General features: G+C 58.0%; 1 protein-coding gene across 9 annotated transcripts in view; it reads right to left on the reverse strand.

The window, feature by feature from the left end:
• The window catches only part of Shank3 (SH3 and multiple ankyrin repeat domains 3), a 59,618-nt gene that overhangs the window by 2,736 nt on the left and 39,237 nt on the right, over nt 1-17,645 (reverse strand). For 4 of the 9 annotated variants that reach the window (XM_078052461.1, XM_078052462.1, XM_078052459.1 and 1 more), the window contains 4 exons: nt 17,365-17,495; nt 16,724-16,808; nt 10,208-12,473; nt 54-2,525 (listed from right to left, as the gene is read on the reverse strand). In XM_078052461.1, the coding sequence (XP_077908587.1) occupies nt 1,934-2,525; nt 10,208-12,473; nt 16,724-16,808; nt 17,365-17,495 (3,074 nt within the window). In that variant the 3' untranslated portion in view covers nt 54-1,933. The other 5 variants (XM_078052466.1, XM_078052465.1, XM_078052463.1 and 2 more) reach the window with 5 other exon arrangements.

Raw genomic sequence — 17,645 nt, forward strand, 5'->3', positions numbered from 1 at the left:
AGAGACAGAGTCTGCTTCCCAACATCCCTTCAAACAGGCAAGTGGAACATGGCTTCATTTCTTATAAATTTATTACATAATAATATTATAATAATTATTATCAATAATAATAATATAAGAAACATAGATCTCTGTGGGGTGTATCACAACGTCAGGGTCAGGAGGCCTCAGGACTGGAGCAGGGGTGAAAGCCCCTGGATGGAACTCCATACAAAAGGAGGGGTGAAGCAGAACTGACCCTGTAAAGTTAAAAACCCAAATTGAACGGAACAGAAAACCCACAGGTGAGTGTGAGACTGAGTGTGTATGTGGCAGTCTGTTACAGTGACCGCTGCTGTGTGTGACCTGGTCTGTTGGTGAGAGGGTTAGTGGGTGTGACTCTGAGCCCAGGGAATGGGGCCGGTGGGCCAGGGAGGGGCAGGCACAGACCGGCGTGCCAGGCCCCTGGGCTGTGAAAACTTCTGTTTTCTTTTTTCTTTTTTTTTTTATTAAAAAAAGCTAGAAATATAAACAGAAACTTGTGAGTGACGTGGATGGAGCTTAGTCCAGACTCCAAACCCTAGGTTTAAAAACGCCCCAGGCCCCCCACCCCACAGGCCATTGCTGAGTGTGAGGAGTCACAGTAGGGGGGCTGGGGCTCCCTCCAGGGTCTCTGACTCTCCCCAGGGCCTGTGGTGGCATGGCTCTAGGGGACCCCACGATCCCCTCAGAAGCCCAAAGAGGGGCACTGCCTCCAGGGGGCCCTTGGGCCTCCCCAAGCAGCAGGAATTCAGCAAAGAATCCGCTCAGGCTTGGGGAGGCTCTGGAAGGACAGGCTGGGCAAACAGCAGGGCCCAGGGCAAGCTGGCCTGGCTTTCTTTGGAAGAGGAGACGGCTGCTTTCACAGGCCCCCACCCCAGTCTACAGCAGCCCCCGGGGGCCACTCCACAGGCACACACAGGGCTCCCACGTGCTCAGTGGCACCCGGGTTTCACACGCACACAGGTGTGCACACACACAGGGTAAGAACAGGAGACTTTGGGGTCCAAGGCAGGGAGGCTTCTCTGCTGTAGTTGCCCAAGAACATGGAGAGGATGCTGGACCCCTTCTTGGGGAGAGACCCTGTGAGGAAGATGGCTAGGGGTAGAGTGCTAGGGCCCAGCCCCAGCCCCAGGGCAATGGTCTCCCAGGCCACAGGGCCCTGCTGGTGTCCAGCAGGACCCGATGCCTGCCGCCCCTGCCCCCCTCCCCCCGCCCCCGAGCAGCACCTGAAGGGTGGGTGGGGCACACTATAGCTCAGCCAGGGAAGGGAGCCGAGCTGGGGCCCCAGGGTGGGCCGCCAGGACCCTGGCCAACCCCAGACCAGCTGGAGTGTCCCCTGCCCCGTATGGGGTGGCAGTGAGGGGCCGGAGATGGAAGACTGGGCAGCTGCAGTGGGACCAGCGGGAGGGATAGGGGAAAAGGGGGCGGGAACTATTACGGACAGAGATATTTGTTCCTTTTCTCGTTCCAAATATAGAGTGGATTAAAATATGCAAAACAGGGGGCTCCTTGGCCCCCATCTAGAACCCCAATGTCTCCCCCCTCCCCCCGAGTCACCAAGGCGTGTCCTGACCTCGCATGCTGGACTAGTTTCCCCCTCTGGGAGAATGGCCACCCGGAGCTGTGAAGGTGGTGGTCAGGCCAGAGCACCCCACCCCCAACCAACTCCCGCCCCAGCCTCCCTGGTCCGTGCCCTTTCTGTGTGCTGGGGGGGCTCGGCAGCAGGGCAGGGGAGGGCACTAAGCAATGTACAGGGCAAGTCTCCGAGCAACAGCAAACGGGACGATTCATGCAACATTCCTGGCCCGGGCGCCGTCGTAGGGGGCAGGCCGAGCCCGCGGCCCGGGGTTGGGGTGGGGTGGGGAGCCCTGCCCGCAGGGCGCAGCTGGAACAGGGAGTTGGGGGTAGGGCGTCAGCTGCCTTCCAGCTGCCTGAGCGCGCGTTCGATGTTCATGCGGTGGCCCACGCGCGTGACGCCCAGCTCCACGAAGTCGTCCTTGGTGAGTGCGGGCAGGTGCGCGCCCTCGATCTCGTGGTCCTCGAAGCGGTCGCGGTGTTCGCCTAGGTGAATGCTCTCCAGCCAGTCGCCCACATCAAACTTGCTCCAGAGCTGCAGCGGCTTCTGCTGGAAGGGCCGACGCGGGCCGGGGGCGCCGGGGCCGGGGCCAGGCGCAGGCGAGGGCAGCGGTGACGGCGAAGGGGAGCGGCTGCGCGCACTCACGCTGCGCACCACGAAGCGCACCTCCTTGGGCTCGTGCGGAATGGAGAGGCTGGACGACTTGAGGATGGTGGGAGGCGTGAGGCCGAAGGGCCGCCCCGCGCCTCCCGCGCCCGCCCCCAGCCCCTCCACCCGCTCCAGCGACGCGGGCTTCACTGGGCTCGGGGCGCGTCGCGCCACGGGGTAGCGGCCGCTGGGCCGAACAGAGTAGGAGGCCCCGCTGCCCGGGCCCCCGGGGCTGCGCTGCGCTGAGATGGTGCTCAGCTCACCGAGGCTGCTGAAGAGCCTGCGGAGGGAGAGGGGGTCAGGGCCAGTTGAGGGGGTGAAGTAAAAAGGGGCGGGCAGGGGGGAGTGGGGCAAGGGGCCAGGAGGGCTGGGGCTGGGGAGAATATCCCACGGTTATCCTAAGCCTTTTGCTTGGCCCCTAGGGTCAGAGCCAGTGTCCTGCTCTCAGGGACCCCTAGACTAGAGCAGTAAGACTGGTGCCTTCCTCCCCTACTTCATGGAGGCTCCAAGAGCAGCGGACCAAGAAGACAGCCTCTCATGGCAGAGAGCCAGCTGCCCCTTCACTTCCAGCCTCCGACACTGGCTCTGGGCATGGCACCATCCACAGGTGTCTTAGACGGTAAGGCTCAAGACAGTAGCCTTCACCACTCCCCCTATATAGCTCTGTTGCCCTGAGGAGACCCAGGGAACCTGGTTAGCTTCAGGGACAGCTGAGTCATGGAAAAGGCTGACAGTGGTACAAGACTAAACAGGTCCATGACTGAAGACAAACACCAAGAGGGGCTCACCCCCACACGGGGTAGTGTGTGCAGGTTGAGGACGCAGCACACCACAACACACAGGTAGCCTCCCTGCACAGGACAGTGCATGACAGCAATGGTACCCACTCAGGTTGCAGACATGCAGCCATGGCAGGAGCTCAGCGGCTCACAAGCAGACATGTGCAGACACATACGAGAACGGATGGCATCTCACTTCCTCACCTGTCAGGACCCAGGACCTCTAGCCCTACCTCATCCTGACCATGACAGGAGGCCTGCCTGGGGTGACTGCAGCAGAGCAAACCCACTCCCACATCCCCATTCCTCAGGAGCTTCCAGTGGCCCCAAAGCCCCACGCAGCCATGCAGAGCAGACCTGGGCAGCTAGGCACAGCACATGGACTGTAAGAGGCATGGGATGGGCATGCTCACTTACACAGCCGGCGCTCGGGACCACCGCGCAGCTAGACAGAGCAGCCACATGCAGATGGGCAGGAGAGAGCAATGAGAGAGAGTGTTAGCAGGCCAGGCCCACACGGCCCAAGTCACAACCACACAACGGGCAGCCAGGTGCAGGGACCCCTACCAGAGACCCTGTGCAGGGAGGGACTCGGGAGTTGGGCCCAGCTACCCTGGAGGTGCTGGGGGAAAGGAGGCACCTATGTGGGATCTGAAAGTGCAGGTGGACTTGACAGATAAGAGTGCACCCGTGACTGGCCTGCACAGGGGCTGCTCTCTCGTGTTCTTGTTTATGCAGTGCAGAGCAGTGTGGATTAGCAGGCACCTGGCACTTGGTGGTGTAATCCATTGACATCCCCTCTGCCGACTGGCCTCTCTCTGTCATCCCCCACCCCAGGCTGGCCTAAGGAGTCCTCCCTTGGGTGGGAGTTCCCCTTTGGTACTGTCTTAACCACACAAAATCTCCAGTGCCTGTCCTGCACCTGCATGGCCCCTCCTCATTCCTCTCCCTAAAGTGGGTTCATCTTTCATCTCCATGTGGACAAGGCAGCCCCTCTCTGGAGACTTCTCTCTCCTACTTAACCTCATTAACATCCCATCCACTGGCTGTCTCTTCCTCAGCCTGTTTTTATTGCCTCCTCCCAGCTGTTCAGACCCAAAGCAGAGCTTCCTGAAGGGGATAGACCAGGCCCGCAGCAGAGAAGGGCCCTAGAAACACCAGAGGTGGCCACAGGGAACAGGCAAAACCACCAGAAGAAATGCTCTCTGGTCCTATGGTGCCTGGCCTGAGGGAGCCACTGACACTTTGGGGTTCCCTGGGGGTGGTGATTGTGTGTACAGTGCTGGTTGAGACTATGAGGAAATCATACCTGTGGATAGACGGGTTATTCATACAGGAGTAGAACAGGAATATGCACCTTGCCTCCCACCCCCAAACTCGCCGACCCTGTCCAGAGCACCTGCACCACATGTCAGAGGTCCCATCCCAAGGGAGAGGTTTCTGTGTGGTTGTGATGCCAGGTGTACCTGGAGTCTCAGAAGTATACAGCCCAAGGGGTGGGGAGGACGCTGGCTGAACAGTGGAGACAAGTACAGTGCAGGAGGAGGTTCCACCGGACCCCACCCAGGAGGGTCAAGGAGGACAGAGGAAGCTATGCCTGTCTTGGTAGCACTGAAGCCCTCCTGCCTGGCAGAGGGACCTGGAAGCTTTGGCCAAGGGCAAGCTGGCTCCAGGTTCCCAGAGGAGCGCTGGGCTGGGAGTGGGGAGAGGGCCGGTCACACACCCACCCCCTCCCACACACGCCTCGGGACACAGGAGGGCGTGACTCACCACACAGGGCTGGGGTGTGTACTCTGCTCTCTTCTGGGGGGTGAGTGCTGCCCACCTTGTCCCCAGGGCAGGGACCCCAGCAGTGTCCACATCTGACTTTCCAGCAAGCCCGTTTGGGTCCACTGGCATGCGTGGCTGTCTGACCATCCCCTTGGTGGGGCTCCAACCCCTACATAGCCACCTCACAACACCTGCCCCCTCCCAAAGGGCTCTGGGCCACAACAAGTCACGAGGCACAGCCCACAGCCTGCTCCAGAGGACAGCTTGCTCAGTGAGCATCCACAGCCCCCAGGGTCTCTTCCACCAATGTCTGCATCTTGTCCACTGTCCACAGTGACTCTTGGCCAGTGAGGCTTTTTCCCGCTCCCAAAGCTGCAGCAGGACCCCCTTGCTAACCTGCTCATCCATGTCCCTCAGAGGCACCCTCTCCTCCGTCTCTTCCTGGATGGGTTTTCTGTTTCCTGCTCTTCATACTCTGCATTTTCTCTGGGCCGCTGCTTGCTATGGCTGATGTGCCCAGGAATGTCACATGAGCCCCCCCCCACTGGGGTCTGGTAACATACCTCCCACCCCAGCTCAGTGATTAATGCCCCATTTTCCCACATGAGAAGCCTAGGAGCCACTGGCAGCTCCGCCCTCTTTGCACCCATCGAGTCACCAGTTCCTAACTTTACCCTAGGTCCTCCTCGTTGATCATCTCTGGCCCAGGCTTATCACCCCAGGACCTTTTGTTGGGGGGTGCTGGGGATTGACTCCAGGGCTTTATGCCAGGAAGACAGGCCAGCACTGAACCCCAGCCCCTCCCTTCTTCACTGTGCTTGACTCCTGGTACCTGGTGCAAAGCCAGGAATATAATGCAGCATCTTCCACCCAGGCTGGCTCACCTCTGTCAATCCATGGGTACCAAGAGTCCACGCTCTGGTCTGGCCTCCACCTTTGGCTTTCTGTCTTTGCATTCACCTAAGGTAGGACTAGGCCTATAGCCTCATGATCTGGGGGCCTCATTAAGGGAAATAATCCTCAGTAGGAGCACAGAACCCAACAGGACTCCAGAACTTCTGGATGTGTCTCTTCTGCAGATGCCTCACTCCTACCTCACAGACCTGTTCACAGCTCCAGCTTGACAGGCCCCAGTGTCACTATGTCCCATCCTCCGTGACCCACTTCTGTTCCCCAGCAGAGTTCAGGGATCTGGAAACGGACACCTGCATATGGCCTGCAGGGACACTGCATCCTAGCCCCAGTGCCTGGCTATCCTCGAGGCACCTGCCATGGTGACCACTCAAGCAGGCAGGGCTTTGTCCAGATCCCTTTCAGACAGGATAGTAGGCAGGACCTCGTAGCCAACCTGAGGAGAGCGTGTCTCCTGTTAGGTCCAATGACACTAACAGGCCTGGAGAACACGGCATGCTGTGCCCTCCTCCACAGAGCTGATCAAAGGGCACTGAGAAGGGGCTGGGGATGTGGCTCAAGCGGTAACGCGCTCGCCTGGCAGGCGCGGGGCGCTGGGTTCAATCCTCAGCACCACATAAAAATAAAATAAAGATGTTGTGTCCGCCGAAAACTGAAAAATAAATATTTAAAAAATTCTCTTTCTCTCTCTCTCTCTCTCTCTCTCTCTCTCAAAAAAGAAAAAAAAGACACTGAGAAGGGTTGGGGATATAGTTCAGCTGGTAGAGTGCTTGCCTCAGATGCACAAGGCCTGGGGTTCAATCCCCAGGACCACAAAAAAAGGTGGGGGGGCCACTGAGAAGTAATGCCACAAAGAAACTTCACATTTGTGTTTCCAAAGTTATTTCACTGCGAACTTTTTCTATAAAACCAGATAAAAGGGTCAGACAGATGTAAACTGATAACCAAGGAGAACAGAGATTGCTGTGGTCTCAGACCACATGTGGGATTTAGGTCCAAGAATGGGCCCTGGAAAACAAAGTGAGTTCAGAGACAGTATAGGCCTCAAGATAGACAGGTGGGAAGGGGCCCACCGCCAGTTGTGGAGCTCAGAATCAGGTCTGAATCAACACGCAAAAGCAGCTTAAGCCAGGTGTAGGGCCCAGTAGACAAATGGTCTGTCTGGCAGGGCTAGGCCTAAAGGCAGTACACAGAGCAGATGGATGACCCAGGCTGGATGTCTTAGAGGCCAACAGTCCTAGACTCTCAGAGGCAGACCAAGGCTAATGCATTCTCCAGCTGTCACATAAAAATCAAGGGTGGCCCAGTACAATCTGGTCATTTTCCTCAAATTCCTGAACTTTGGTTTCATAATATACATAATGGCTTAACTCCAGAAATGTCTCGGGCTGCTGGGTACCCGTGGCTGAAGAACATCACAGCCTGGACTGGGTCATCCTGTAGAAGGTAGTGGAAAGAGGTGCTTCCTTCCTTGTGGTATTCACCAAGGGAGGGAAGAGATGGGTTTGGGAGATGAAACTGAGGGACCACACAAGGAACCAGGGACATGGTGTGACCCTGAAGGTGTTTCTGGCTGCTGCCCGAGGACTTCCGCCAGGATAGGACCTGGGAAGGAAGCAGTCATGCCTGGATGTCAGAACTTCCCACACTTTGGACAATTCTCTCAAAAGCACTCCAGATGGGCCATGCAAAAGACCAGGCCCAAAATAGGATCAGACACAGACATGGCCACAGATGTTCTGTGTTCAGGCCCCTGCCTGCAGCCAGAAGTGGTGGGTAGTGGGGCCCAATTCAGAGGGCTATGTTTTTTCCCCAGCTCTGACAGCAAGGAGGAGCTCAAGAACGAGTGAGCAGAACAGAAGGGAACGCAGAGGCAAGAGGAGACAGGAACCAGAGCAGTGGTACTTTAGTGCAGTTGGGCAAGCAGACAACACTGAGTGCTGTTTGTTACACATACATCTGACATGTGCAGGCATGTGAGTCCATGCTAGGCAGTGAACATGCTGTCCACTTGTGTGTGAGAAGACTGCGGAGCCTCACCCCAGTGCTGTCATCAAGAGGGGCTTAAGGGCAGAGCTCCAGGTTACGAGAGACAGAGAATGGACCTAGGGTCAGACACACCACACTTACTGGATGGAGTGACTCTGGAACCTCAGTTTGATGGTCTGGAAAATGGAGAGTATATTATTGTCCATCTAATAGAATGGTTGTGAAAATGAAACAATGTGATGGGACATTCTCTAGTGCCAGCCACATCGAGCAGGCTAACTTTCCCACAAACGCCTCCAACACTTAACCTCAGTGCCTGCCCAGGTGCCTGGGTGTCCGAGAGGGTGAAGGTGACACTAGCTCACGGGTGTGAGGACCCATCCTGCCCCAGCCCTGTGCCTGCTCCATGTTTCAGCCTGCCCACCCTTAGGGCAGCCTGGAGTTCCCATCATTACCAGACCCCTTCCACAGGTAAGGGACAGAAGGTCTGAGAGTCTAAGTGGCCTGCTCAAGAAAACAGCTGAGATGTGGCCTGGTGAGCGTGGAGATGCAGGGTCATCTGAGGGCTCCAAGCCCATGTCAGGCAGAGCAGCAGGATGCTGAGGCTGGCAAGGGCCACAACACAAGGGAGGCCTGCTGTTTTAGGGCTGCTCAGCAGCTGATTCTCCTATCAGGAGAGTAACCTCCCCTCAGCCTCAGCTCCTGTTTGCCAGGTGGGCTGGCTCCCCCACCCCCACCCCACTCATGACTAGCCAATGAGCCATTGGAAAAGCCCGGCCACTAGAAGCCAGGCAAAGGACAGGACTTTGCAGGTACTACTAAGAAAAGCTGCCCACTTTCTAGCAGCCTGCAGACCAACGGAAGGTTGGTATTCTGGCCTTGCCTTCCCCACCCCATAAAGCACCCAGGCCTAGCAAAACACAGAGTCACAGGCTAAGAGAACTTTACCCCACCTACGGAGAATCCCAGGACCACAACAGGAGCATGAATCTAGAGAAGGAACATGCCAGAAGCTTCTGGATCTGGCCCTGCTGCCTACTACCAGAGCCCAGGATGAGGACTGGGCTCACTGAGCCCAACTACAGGAGCTGCACATCCAATAGATTTGAGCCCCTCTCTCTGTCCTTCCATGGAATTCATCCTAAACCACAAAAGACAGCACTTGCATGTGGCTTCATCTATCCACCTCACAAATGTTTCCTGATGGCCTGTACAGGGCCAGACACCGTGCCATGCACTGTAAGTGGCTTTTACTTCCATTGAGACCAGGAGACCGAGAGGAACAGAAGCAGAGAAGGAGGACAGGGCTGGGTCAGGAGACCCCTCCTGTCCTGCACAGAGGCCTGGAAACAGGGTACTCATCTTGACTGGTCCACACCCTGTGCATCCACTCCCAGGATACCCTACACACTGCACTGCTGGAAGCAGGCTCTCAGATTTGGCTGGGAATCAGAAGAGGTTGAAAGAGTAGAAGCCTCCAGAGCCAGCTTCAGGATGACAAGCATGGAACCTGGGCCACTCAGGAGAGGCAGCATGAGCTTCCCAAGTTCCCATTTCCCCAAGTTTCCATTCTTCCAGCCAGTTTTGGATACTGAACTGGAAGACGGTAAGATGGAGGAGTAAAACCTGCAGTCCCTAAGCTGTTCATGGCTCACTACTCTGTGGACTCCTGCCTCCGACACCTGGCAGCAAAGAGCCCACTCAGGTGGTCTTCAGAGCAGAAAGGAGTTCAGGAGGGAGCATCCTGCCCAAACCTGGGGTTAGGGGACCTGGAGGCAGAAGCAAAAGCAGCTTGAGAAAGACAGACGAGAGGCTGGCCAGTTGATCCAGCACATATGTGGCCCATAGAGGGCCAGCCCAGGGATTGACCAGAGTGGCCATAGCTTTAGTGGTACCCAGCCCCCAGTTCAGCCCCTCCCTGTAGCTCCATGCTGGGGAGCAGGACAGAGAAACAAGAAAGGGAAGGAGAAGGTGGGAGGGCAGATGGTATGACCCCACCTATCTTCTTACTGCACTTTAAAAATCCCACACAGGAATCTGTGTTTAAGGGGCTCTAAGGGGGTACCATGAGATGAATGTTTCTGGGCAGAAAAGAGGAAGTTAGTGGCTGGTTCCCAAAAGAAAAGGTGCCAGTGTGCTCCAGGCCTCAAAAAAAGAAGCAAAGCAGTTGGCAGTCCAGGACAGATGGCACCAGTTTCCTGGGGCAGCCACACCACCCATGAGGACAGGAGTGGAGGCATAAGCTGGCAGACACAAAGCCAAACCCTGGACATGCTCATGCCCCATTTGGTCTCATGGACCCAGCCCCATGGCCAGCACCAACAGGGTCATGGAGACCAGCAATCCTAAAGAGCCTTCTATCTCAGAGAACAAAGCAAGACTAGACAAGAGATGGATGACTGGGGTGTGGGACAGGTGGGATGGGACAGAAAGAGGAGGAACAGAGGAGCCTGTGAGTGGACAGAAGGAACAGGAGACAGGGACAGGTCCCTCCCCATATGGCCCTGCTCACCGAGCTGCTGCGATGGGTGACTTCTTGGTGGGGTCCAGCAGGCCGCCCAGGCCACCAGCTGGCTCCTCCCCCAGGGAGCGCGTGTCTTTGTTCAGCTGTTGCAGGCGGGAGCTGAGCTCGCTGATCACAGTTGGTTTGTCGTCTTCAGGCCCCGGGAGGCCCCGGCTCTCCACGGGGTCCCCCCACAGCTTGGACCTTCTCTGGAAGAGGTAGCGAGGGCGGGCGGGCCCGGCGGCAGAGGCCAGCCCGGCAGAGGCGGCGTGGTGCTGCTGGGCCATAAGCTCGCTGTCCGAGGACTGCTTCAGCAGCGGGTCCCTGAAGGTCACCGGCCCCTTCCCCAGCGGGGACTTGAGCTTGGGCTTGGGAGGCACTGGTGGCTTCTCGAGTAGAAAAGTATGTCCATCAGCGAAGGAGGTGTGGGTGTCGGTGAGTTCCCCGCTCTCTGAGCTCAGGGTGGACATGCTGGACACTGTGGAGATGGTGCTTGTGGTCTCCAGGTGGGGGTCACTGGAACTTCGAGTGTCAGCCTCCTCCACGCCAGAGTCGGCTGCAGACTCAGGGGCAGGGGGTGGCTCACTGCTGGGCTTCCCTGAGGCCGGGCTGGGCACCGTGGTGGGCAATGGGCCCGGGCCAGGGGGTGGGGTGGCCAGCAGGATTCCATTGGCAAACTCTTCAGGGGGTGGCACCAGCCCAATGCGGGCCAACTCCTCCCGGGTCTCCTCATCACTGGAGGACAGCTGAGCAGGCGGCAGGTTCACAGCAAACACCAGCTCTGGCTCCTCTTCTGAGCTGCCCTGGCCTGGTCCAGGGTCTGTTGGGGTGCTGCCTGGGGGCTGGGCCCGGGGGCTAGGCAGGGGCTCTGTCACCGATGCAGTCTGCATGGGAGCCGGGGCCAGCTCTGGGGTGCCCGGGCGCTCCTCTTCAGCTCCCAACCTGCTGGGCTCCTGCCCATTGCTGGTGGCATGCACAACAATGAGGCCAGCTGGCCGCTGCAGTGAAGTATCCAAGACGCTGAGGATCATGGACTTCTTGTCCTCGGGTGACTTACGCTCCTCCCTAGGGGCCTTCTCTACCTCCCTCCGGGCAGGTACAGGAATCCAGGCTGGGCTCCTCGGGGAAAAAGCTGGAGAGGCCAAGGGCCCTCGCTCTGAATCCCGGGCCTGCACATCCACAAACAGGGGTCCAGGGCGTTCTGCATCAGGGCTGTGCACGGGCGTGGGGGACCGGGAGGGTGCCTGTGAGGCCAGAGCTCGTTCTCGGGCAGCCAGAGCCAGGGCCAAGGGTGAGCTAGGGTCCAAGGGTTTGCCAGTGAGTGGGTGGATGAAGGTGGAGCCCGAGGGCCCAAGGCTGGGACCACTGACCAATGGCTTCAGAGCAGAGACTGGGGAAGGGAGCAGCAGGTCGCGGCCGGTGGTGGTGGCGCCGGTCCCCAGGAGGCGCTCATCTATGGAGCGTGAGGGCTGCAAAGATGGCAAGTCAGCACTGGGGGGGCTGCCCTCGATGGCACCCACTGACAGGAACACCGTGGAGCGACGCCGTTCCTCAAGCCGTCGCTCCTTGCCAGGGCCCGCACCGGGGCCTGGGCCCCCAAACGCCAGTCCCAGGCTGTCCCCCGAGCCATAGTCGAGGCCGCCCTGCCGGGGGCCGCGGTGCGTCGGGGACGGCTCCCTGGCGAAGCTGCCTCCGCCTGGGCCAGGACTGCCCACAGCCAGGGCCGCTCGCTCCTGTGCATCCTCCACCTGCAGCTGCTTCACCAGCGGGCTCTTGCGGCGCTGTGGCTTGGACGGCGCGAAGAGGCTGGCGCTGAAGGCGCCCAGGTTGGCGTAGGGGCTGTCGGGGCCGGGTGGCCGAGGCCTGCGCTTCGGGCGCTCAGGCGGTGTGCCTGCGGGCCCGGGCCGGGGGATGTCGCCTGCTTCCGGCGCCGAGTCCTGCAGGATGATCATGGAGCGCGCGCGCTTCTGCCGCTCGGGATAGGGCAGTGGGCCCAGGGGCGCGCCGGGCTCGTAGAGGCCGGCTGTCCCCGCCCCCAGGCGTGCCTCCAGGCCTGGCTTGAAGCTGGAGCGTACCGTGTCATAGGCTCTGCCCGGCGGGGGTGGTGGTGAGAAGGCAGGGGGCGGCCCCGAGTCGAAGTAGTAGGGTGCTGGCGGGGGCGGAGGCGCGGTCTGCGGCGGGGGCGGGATGCCGCGCCCCTCCCGCCCAGAGTCCTGCATCGATGTGCTCCTAGGGAAGCGCCCTTCCAGTAGGGACGCCAGCTTCTCATCCTCCCCTGCAGATGGAAGGGTCTGGTGAGACTGCCCTGGGCGCTGTGCCTTCAGAGACACCCCTGGGGACTGCGGCGCCCCCTCCCATGGAGGCTGGTCCAACCCAGAGTCCATCCCACTCAGGAGCGCGGGTCAGGGTCAGCAGGGCATCAGGGATGATTCAGGAAGCCCACAGCAAGGACTCTGAGTGAGAGGCCAGTCTGGGCTCATCCTGGGATACCCAGCCCTGCACAGGTAGGAAGGGCTAGGGCCCAGGAGAGTGCTTCAAGTTCAGCCACAGGTGAAGGAAAGCCCCACGAAAAAGGCTCTGGGACAGAACCTAAGCCCTCCCTGCCTGGGCCCCAAATCTGCCATGCCTGTAGGTAAAAACCAGACCATAAGAGGACACTTGAGGCCTGTAGGGGTAGGGCTCCCATGCAAAACTGAGGAAGGTAGGCTCCGAAACACCCCAAATGGAACAGGCTGGACCTGTGCCTGGCCCTGGGGGCCACCAAAGGTGGGGGCACAGCACTGCTGCAGATAAGGGACAGGACTGTGGCAGAGAGCACCACACATCCAGCAGAAGGATGGCAGGGCATGGATGGGCCTGAGGGGCTGCTAGGAGGCAGCTGACATAACCACAGTGGCTGGACTTCAGTAAGGGTTGGTGGAAGGAGGATGGGTATGTGTAGGCCAAGCACTCGGCATGTTTCCATTTTAGCCCCTATTGGCTGTGTAATCCCAGGCCAGGCCCTCTGAACCTGTTTTCTCATGGGCTTATGTAACCTTAAAATGAACCCCCTCCTCCTACCTGTAGATGCCATGAGGATTCTAACTAAGACCTGACAACCTCCTAACTCTGGGACATAATGTGGACACCCACAGGTATGTCCAGTGAGGCTGCACATGCTGGGTGGCCCAGCCTGAGGGGTAGGCAGCTCCACACCAGCACACCACATCTGGTATGCTCTGTGTTAGACACATCAGGGTAAGAAGTCACTAAAAGATAGGATGCCTGCTCTGACTAAATCCTCCCTCAGTCACTGCAGTGCAATGTCATCAGCAAGGCCTCTGACCAGCAGGTGTAATGGCTCTGTCAGGTCAGGTATAACAAGGGTAGGTGGGCTTCTGCTGCAGGCTAGGCTTGAGTTCCAGCTCTACCAGTCACCTCTAGGAATTCAGTCTCATTTCAGAAGGATTTTCTGCCCATTACAGGGCCATTTAATGTTTACAGTGTTGGGCCGGACAGGTAGCAGCACCCTGGGAAGGTGGCCAAGTATCATCATTTTTAGGTCTGTCTTCCCTCGCACTGATGGACAAAGAGTCTGTGTCCAGTTGGTCTGGATCTCCCAGCTGCATTCCTGCACGACACATGCACACAGGATGAACACCCCCAAGACTGCACTAGATGAAGCTCCCCAGGAGGAACAGTTGCACCTCGAGGGCGTAGAGGCGGCAGTGACATGTGAGGATGAAAAAGGGAGACTTAATGCTAATGGCATGCCAAGTTCTGCGTTAGGTGAAGAAAAGTCACTTGCCTTCGCACAGAATGGGAGTCTGTTCTGATGCCATCTGGGCAAAGTAGATCCTCTCTGCCCCAATCATAGCAAGAGCATTTCCTAGCCTAAGATGCAGGGTCTGATCTACCATTGTCGGCCGCTGCTGGGAAGCCCCTGTGTACCCACTTAGAGCTCAAGCAGGAACAGCCTACTGGTGAGCCCAAGTCGTCCTTGGGGAGGCACCAGGTGTTCTCCATGTTAGCAGATGAGGGCCCTGGGCTCTAAGGGTTGCACCATGAGCCCAGGGCCACACAGGACACAAGGAGGAGTCTGGGGGAGCCTGACCATCCAGTCCAATGATCAAATTGGCAACTAAAAGCAAGGGACCAAAATGAGCACCTGTCAGATCACTTGTTCAGAGAGTCTAGTAGGCACCAGTGAGAGGAGGTGGCAGGCCTGCCAGGAGGCTCAAGGCCTACAGAGCGATGCACAGGGCTGGACCTGCAGTGGTCAGTCCTGCAACTGGATGGCTGACCAGGCAGAGTGAGAGCAGGAGGACAGTAGCAAGACTGTTAAGACCCAGATCTAGAGCACTGCTGTAATAGCCGATGTGTACTCGGGGTCCTTCGGCTGAGGCCTTGCAGTGCAAGAGAGCTAGCTGTGCTACAGTTGTAATAGGTGGGACAGAGGAAGCTGGTCAGTGGAAAACTAAGCTATTTATGTTAGGTAGCTTAAAATAAGGTAGTTCTTAAATCCCTAATGTTCCTAAGGCATACTTTTCTAGCTACCCTCTGGCGCATCTGGCACCTACATCCTTGAGATTGTTCTTTTTGATCCATTCTGGATTTTTTAAAAAATAAATATGAAAAAAAAAAAAGACCCAGATCTGAGGGAGGTGGAAATGGAGGGGGCCAGTGCTGGTGCCCAGGGCCCTGGGACAATCAGAAGTCCACGAAGGGTTAAGCTAAAGGATGTACAGTAATATAACTCTACTGCAGAAAGTCTCCTTTGCCAGAGGGATGGATGTCAGGGCAGAGAGGGGGCTGGAGGTCATGAGAACAAAGCTGTGGTCCAGGTGCAAGAATAGGGCCTGTACTGGGCAAAGCTTGAGACATGTGAGGAGGCAGCCCATCCAAATTATTAGGTGAGGCAGAGGATAAGAAAGAAACCATAGAGAACCCCCAGGGCTTAGGCCAGTGAGGGCAAAAAGAAGCACCTCTTGGCTCCAAAGTAGCTGCAGTTTCAATAACCTTCTTCCACGACTCTCCCATCTACAGAAATGATTCTCAGCAATTCATGAAGGACCTTTCCATATACCCATGTTTCTACATATTGGCATCTGTCAGCAATTTTCCCCATTGTCCCCTGGAAACTTCCACTTACCCTGCATTCTAAGCGCAAAACTGCCACCAACCTTCTGTGGCACCCCAGGGTGGCTGGAGCTCCCCAGTTAGCTCCATATGTACCTTGATACCCCACATGGAACTGAAGGGCCCATGCTCTCCACCTGAGCCTGAGATCCAGCCCAGGCTCAACCTAGAGTAGGCAGGGCTCCTGGGGGAAGGTGAGGGACTGGAGTTTGGGCAGCTGATTGGCTTGAGGATGGATAGCAGGCAATGGGCAGGACACTTGTGTGTCCTTCAGCCAGTCAATCTACTGAACCCTTTGCTTCAGTAAAATAAATGACGTTCCCCAATATGGTCACCAAGAGCATGAGATAGACACATGCATAAATGCTGTGTCTGCCCTGTGCTGGGCAGGGAAGCTTTGGGGTTTGGTGGCGCTCCACAGGTAGGTGGATGGACAGTGGGCAGCTCTGTGGGTGGCAGATGCACAGGTAGGCAGCTGAGGGAGACTGAATGCCTGTGGAGATATAGTCCTGCCTGGGGTCAAGGAGGTGGCCACATATGGGGTGCGGTGAAGGAGGAGCAGTAATGAGGCCACCAGGGGACAAGAGGTAGAAGGAAAAGATGCGGAGGGCTGGGCCTTGAGCAGTTAGTGGGTTAGGGCCTGGGGACTGAATGGTGCAGGCTGGAGGAGGGAGGGCCAGGAAGCACTGTGCCCAAACCCTGGGAGAAGCTTCACTGCGGAGGGATCCAAGAAACCTGGTGGAGGGGTAAGAAGATGCCTGGTGGTATGTGCCCTGGGAGATCCCTGGGAGGAGTAGTTTCCCTTTAGATGTGGAGAAAGCTCATCAGACACAGGCTTAGGGCAATCCAGGAGGCCTTTCCAGGAAAAGTGGCTGTGAGGTGGAGGAGCGTGCGCATCGCACGGTGGGTGTGCAGCAGGTCCTAGGAGAGACTGTTTTACAGCAAGCTGGACCTTTGCTTGGATCTTGCTACAGAGGAGCAGCCAGGATAGGAGGTAGCTGATTTGGGGACAAGGACACTGGTGCTAGTGGGAGGCAGAGTGATGGAGGGGAACACCCAGTGGACAGGGCAGTGGACAGGTGTTGGGGGCACCCAGTGCACATGAGACAGACCAGCAGTACCCAGGGGTTGAGGGATGCTGCCCAGTGGACAGAAGTGGTGAATCCAGTGGGCACCAGACCAGGAAAGAAATCTCAAGAGTCTCTTCCAGCTGCCTGTCCCTGGACTCACGGAAGGACAGACATACTTATGTCCAAAAATGGGACCCCTGGTCTGGGCAGGAAGAGGTGGGACTCGGAACTGAAAATCCCAGCCACGGGTGGGAAGAGACAGCATCCTCCAACCCTGAATCCACCCAGCCTAGCCCCATCCCTCCCAGCCTCATGCAGTCCCTCAGCCCAGCCATACCTACAGACTTGGTCCGTGGAATCCCCTTCCGCAGAGAGCCCGGCAGCTTCTCTGGGCCTGGGAGGCCCTGGCGCTCAAACAATGACTGTGGGGGTCGGGGAGGGGGGAACATGGAGGTTCCAGGGCATGAAGGCCCCCAGTGCTCCATTCAGCCCCACCCCTCCTCCACCTAAGCCAGAGACTGGAGACACCCCATGCACCCTCCAAAACACTGGTACCCATGGCCTGGGCCGGAAATCAAATCTGGCCCGATGCGCAGGTAGCAGGTTGTGTGGGCAGTGCAGACAGTGGCAGTGTCGATGGTGGGTCTAGGTCCCAGGCACGGTCTGGAGGAGGGGAAGAGTCCAGAAGGTGCCAGGGAGGCCAGGAAGGGTCAGGGAGAGGACATGCTCTGTGGCAGCCTCCACCAGGACCGGGGTCTGGTGGTCCTAGAGTGGTACAGAAGCTGCCTGGGCTGGGAGGGAGGCAGGCTCAGCCACAGGAGACCCAGTGGTAATAAACTGGCCATCCTGGGGCCTGACGTGGTCCCAAGAGTCTCCAAAAAGCTCTGAGGTGTTTCTCCCACTCCAGAGAGGAGACCCAAGAAAGAGGGAGCATGGCCCTCTGAGCCCGTATCCCACCCGGCGGTGGCGGCGGCTTACACTGATCTCAGCAGGGGTGATCCTCCGGCTGGTGGGCCGCTGCTTGACCGTGGCGGCTCTGGAGTCGGCGTCTGCAATGTCTGGCCTCAGTGCCGGCTCTGCCGCAGCTGCCAGGATCTCATCCAGCTTCTCTGCAGTGGAGGAGAGGCCACCTCAGCCCCCAACCTGCCTCTGGTCCCCCAGGCCCACCTGACCCCTAGTGCTGACCACGGCCACTGGGACCCAACCATCTTCAGGCCTCTCACTGCCCAAGGCTCACAGCCTGGACTACATCTTGTATC

This window comes from Ictidomys tridecemlineatus, chromosome 6 (assembly GCF_052094955.1).
Source record: "Ictidomys tridecemlineatus isolate mIctTri1 chromosome 6, mIctTri1.hap1, whole genome shotgun sequence".
Classification (NCBI taxonomy): domain Eukaryota; kingdom Metazoa; phylum Chordata; class Mammalia; order Rodentia; family Sciuridae; genus Ictidomys; species Ictidomys tridecemlineatus.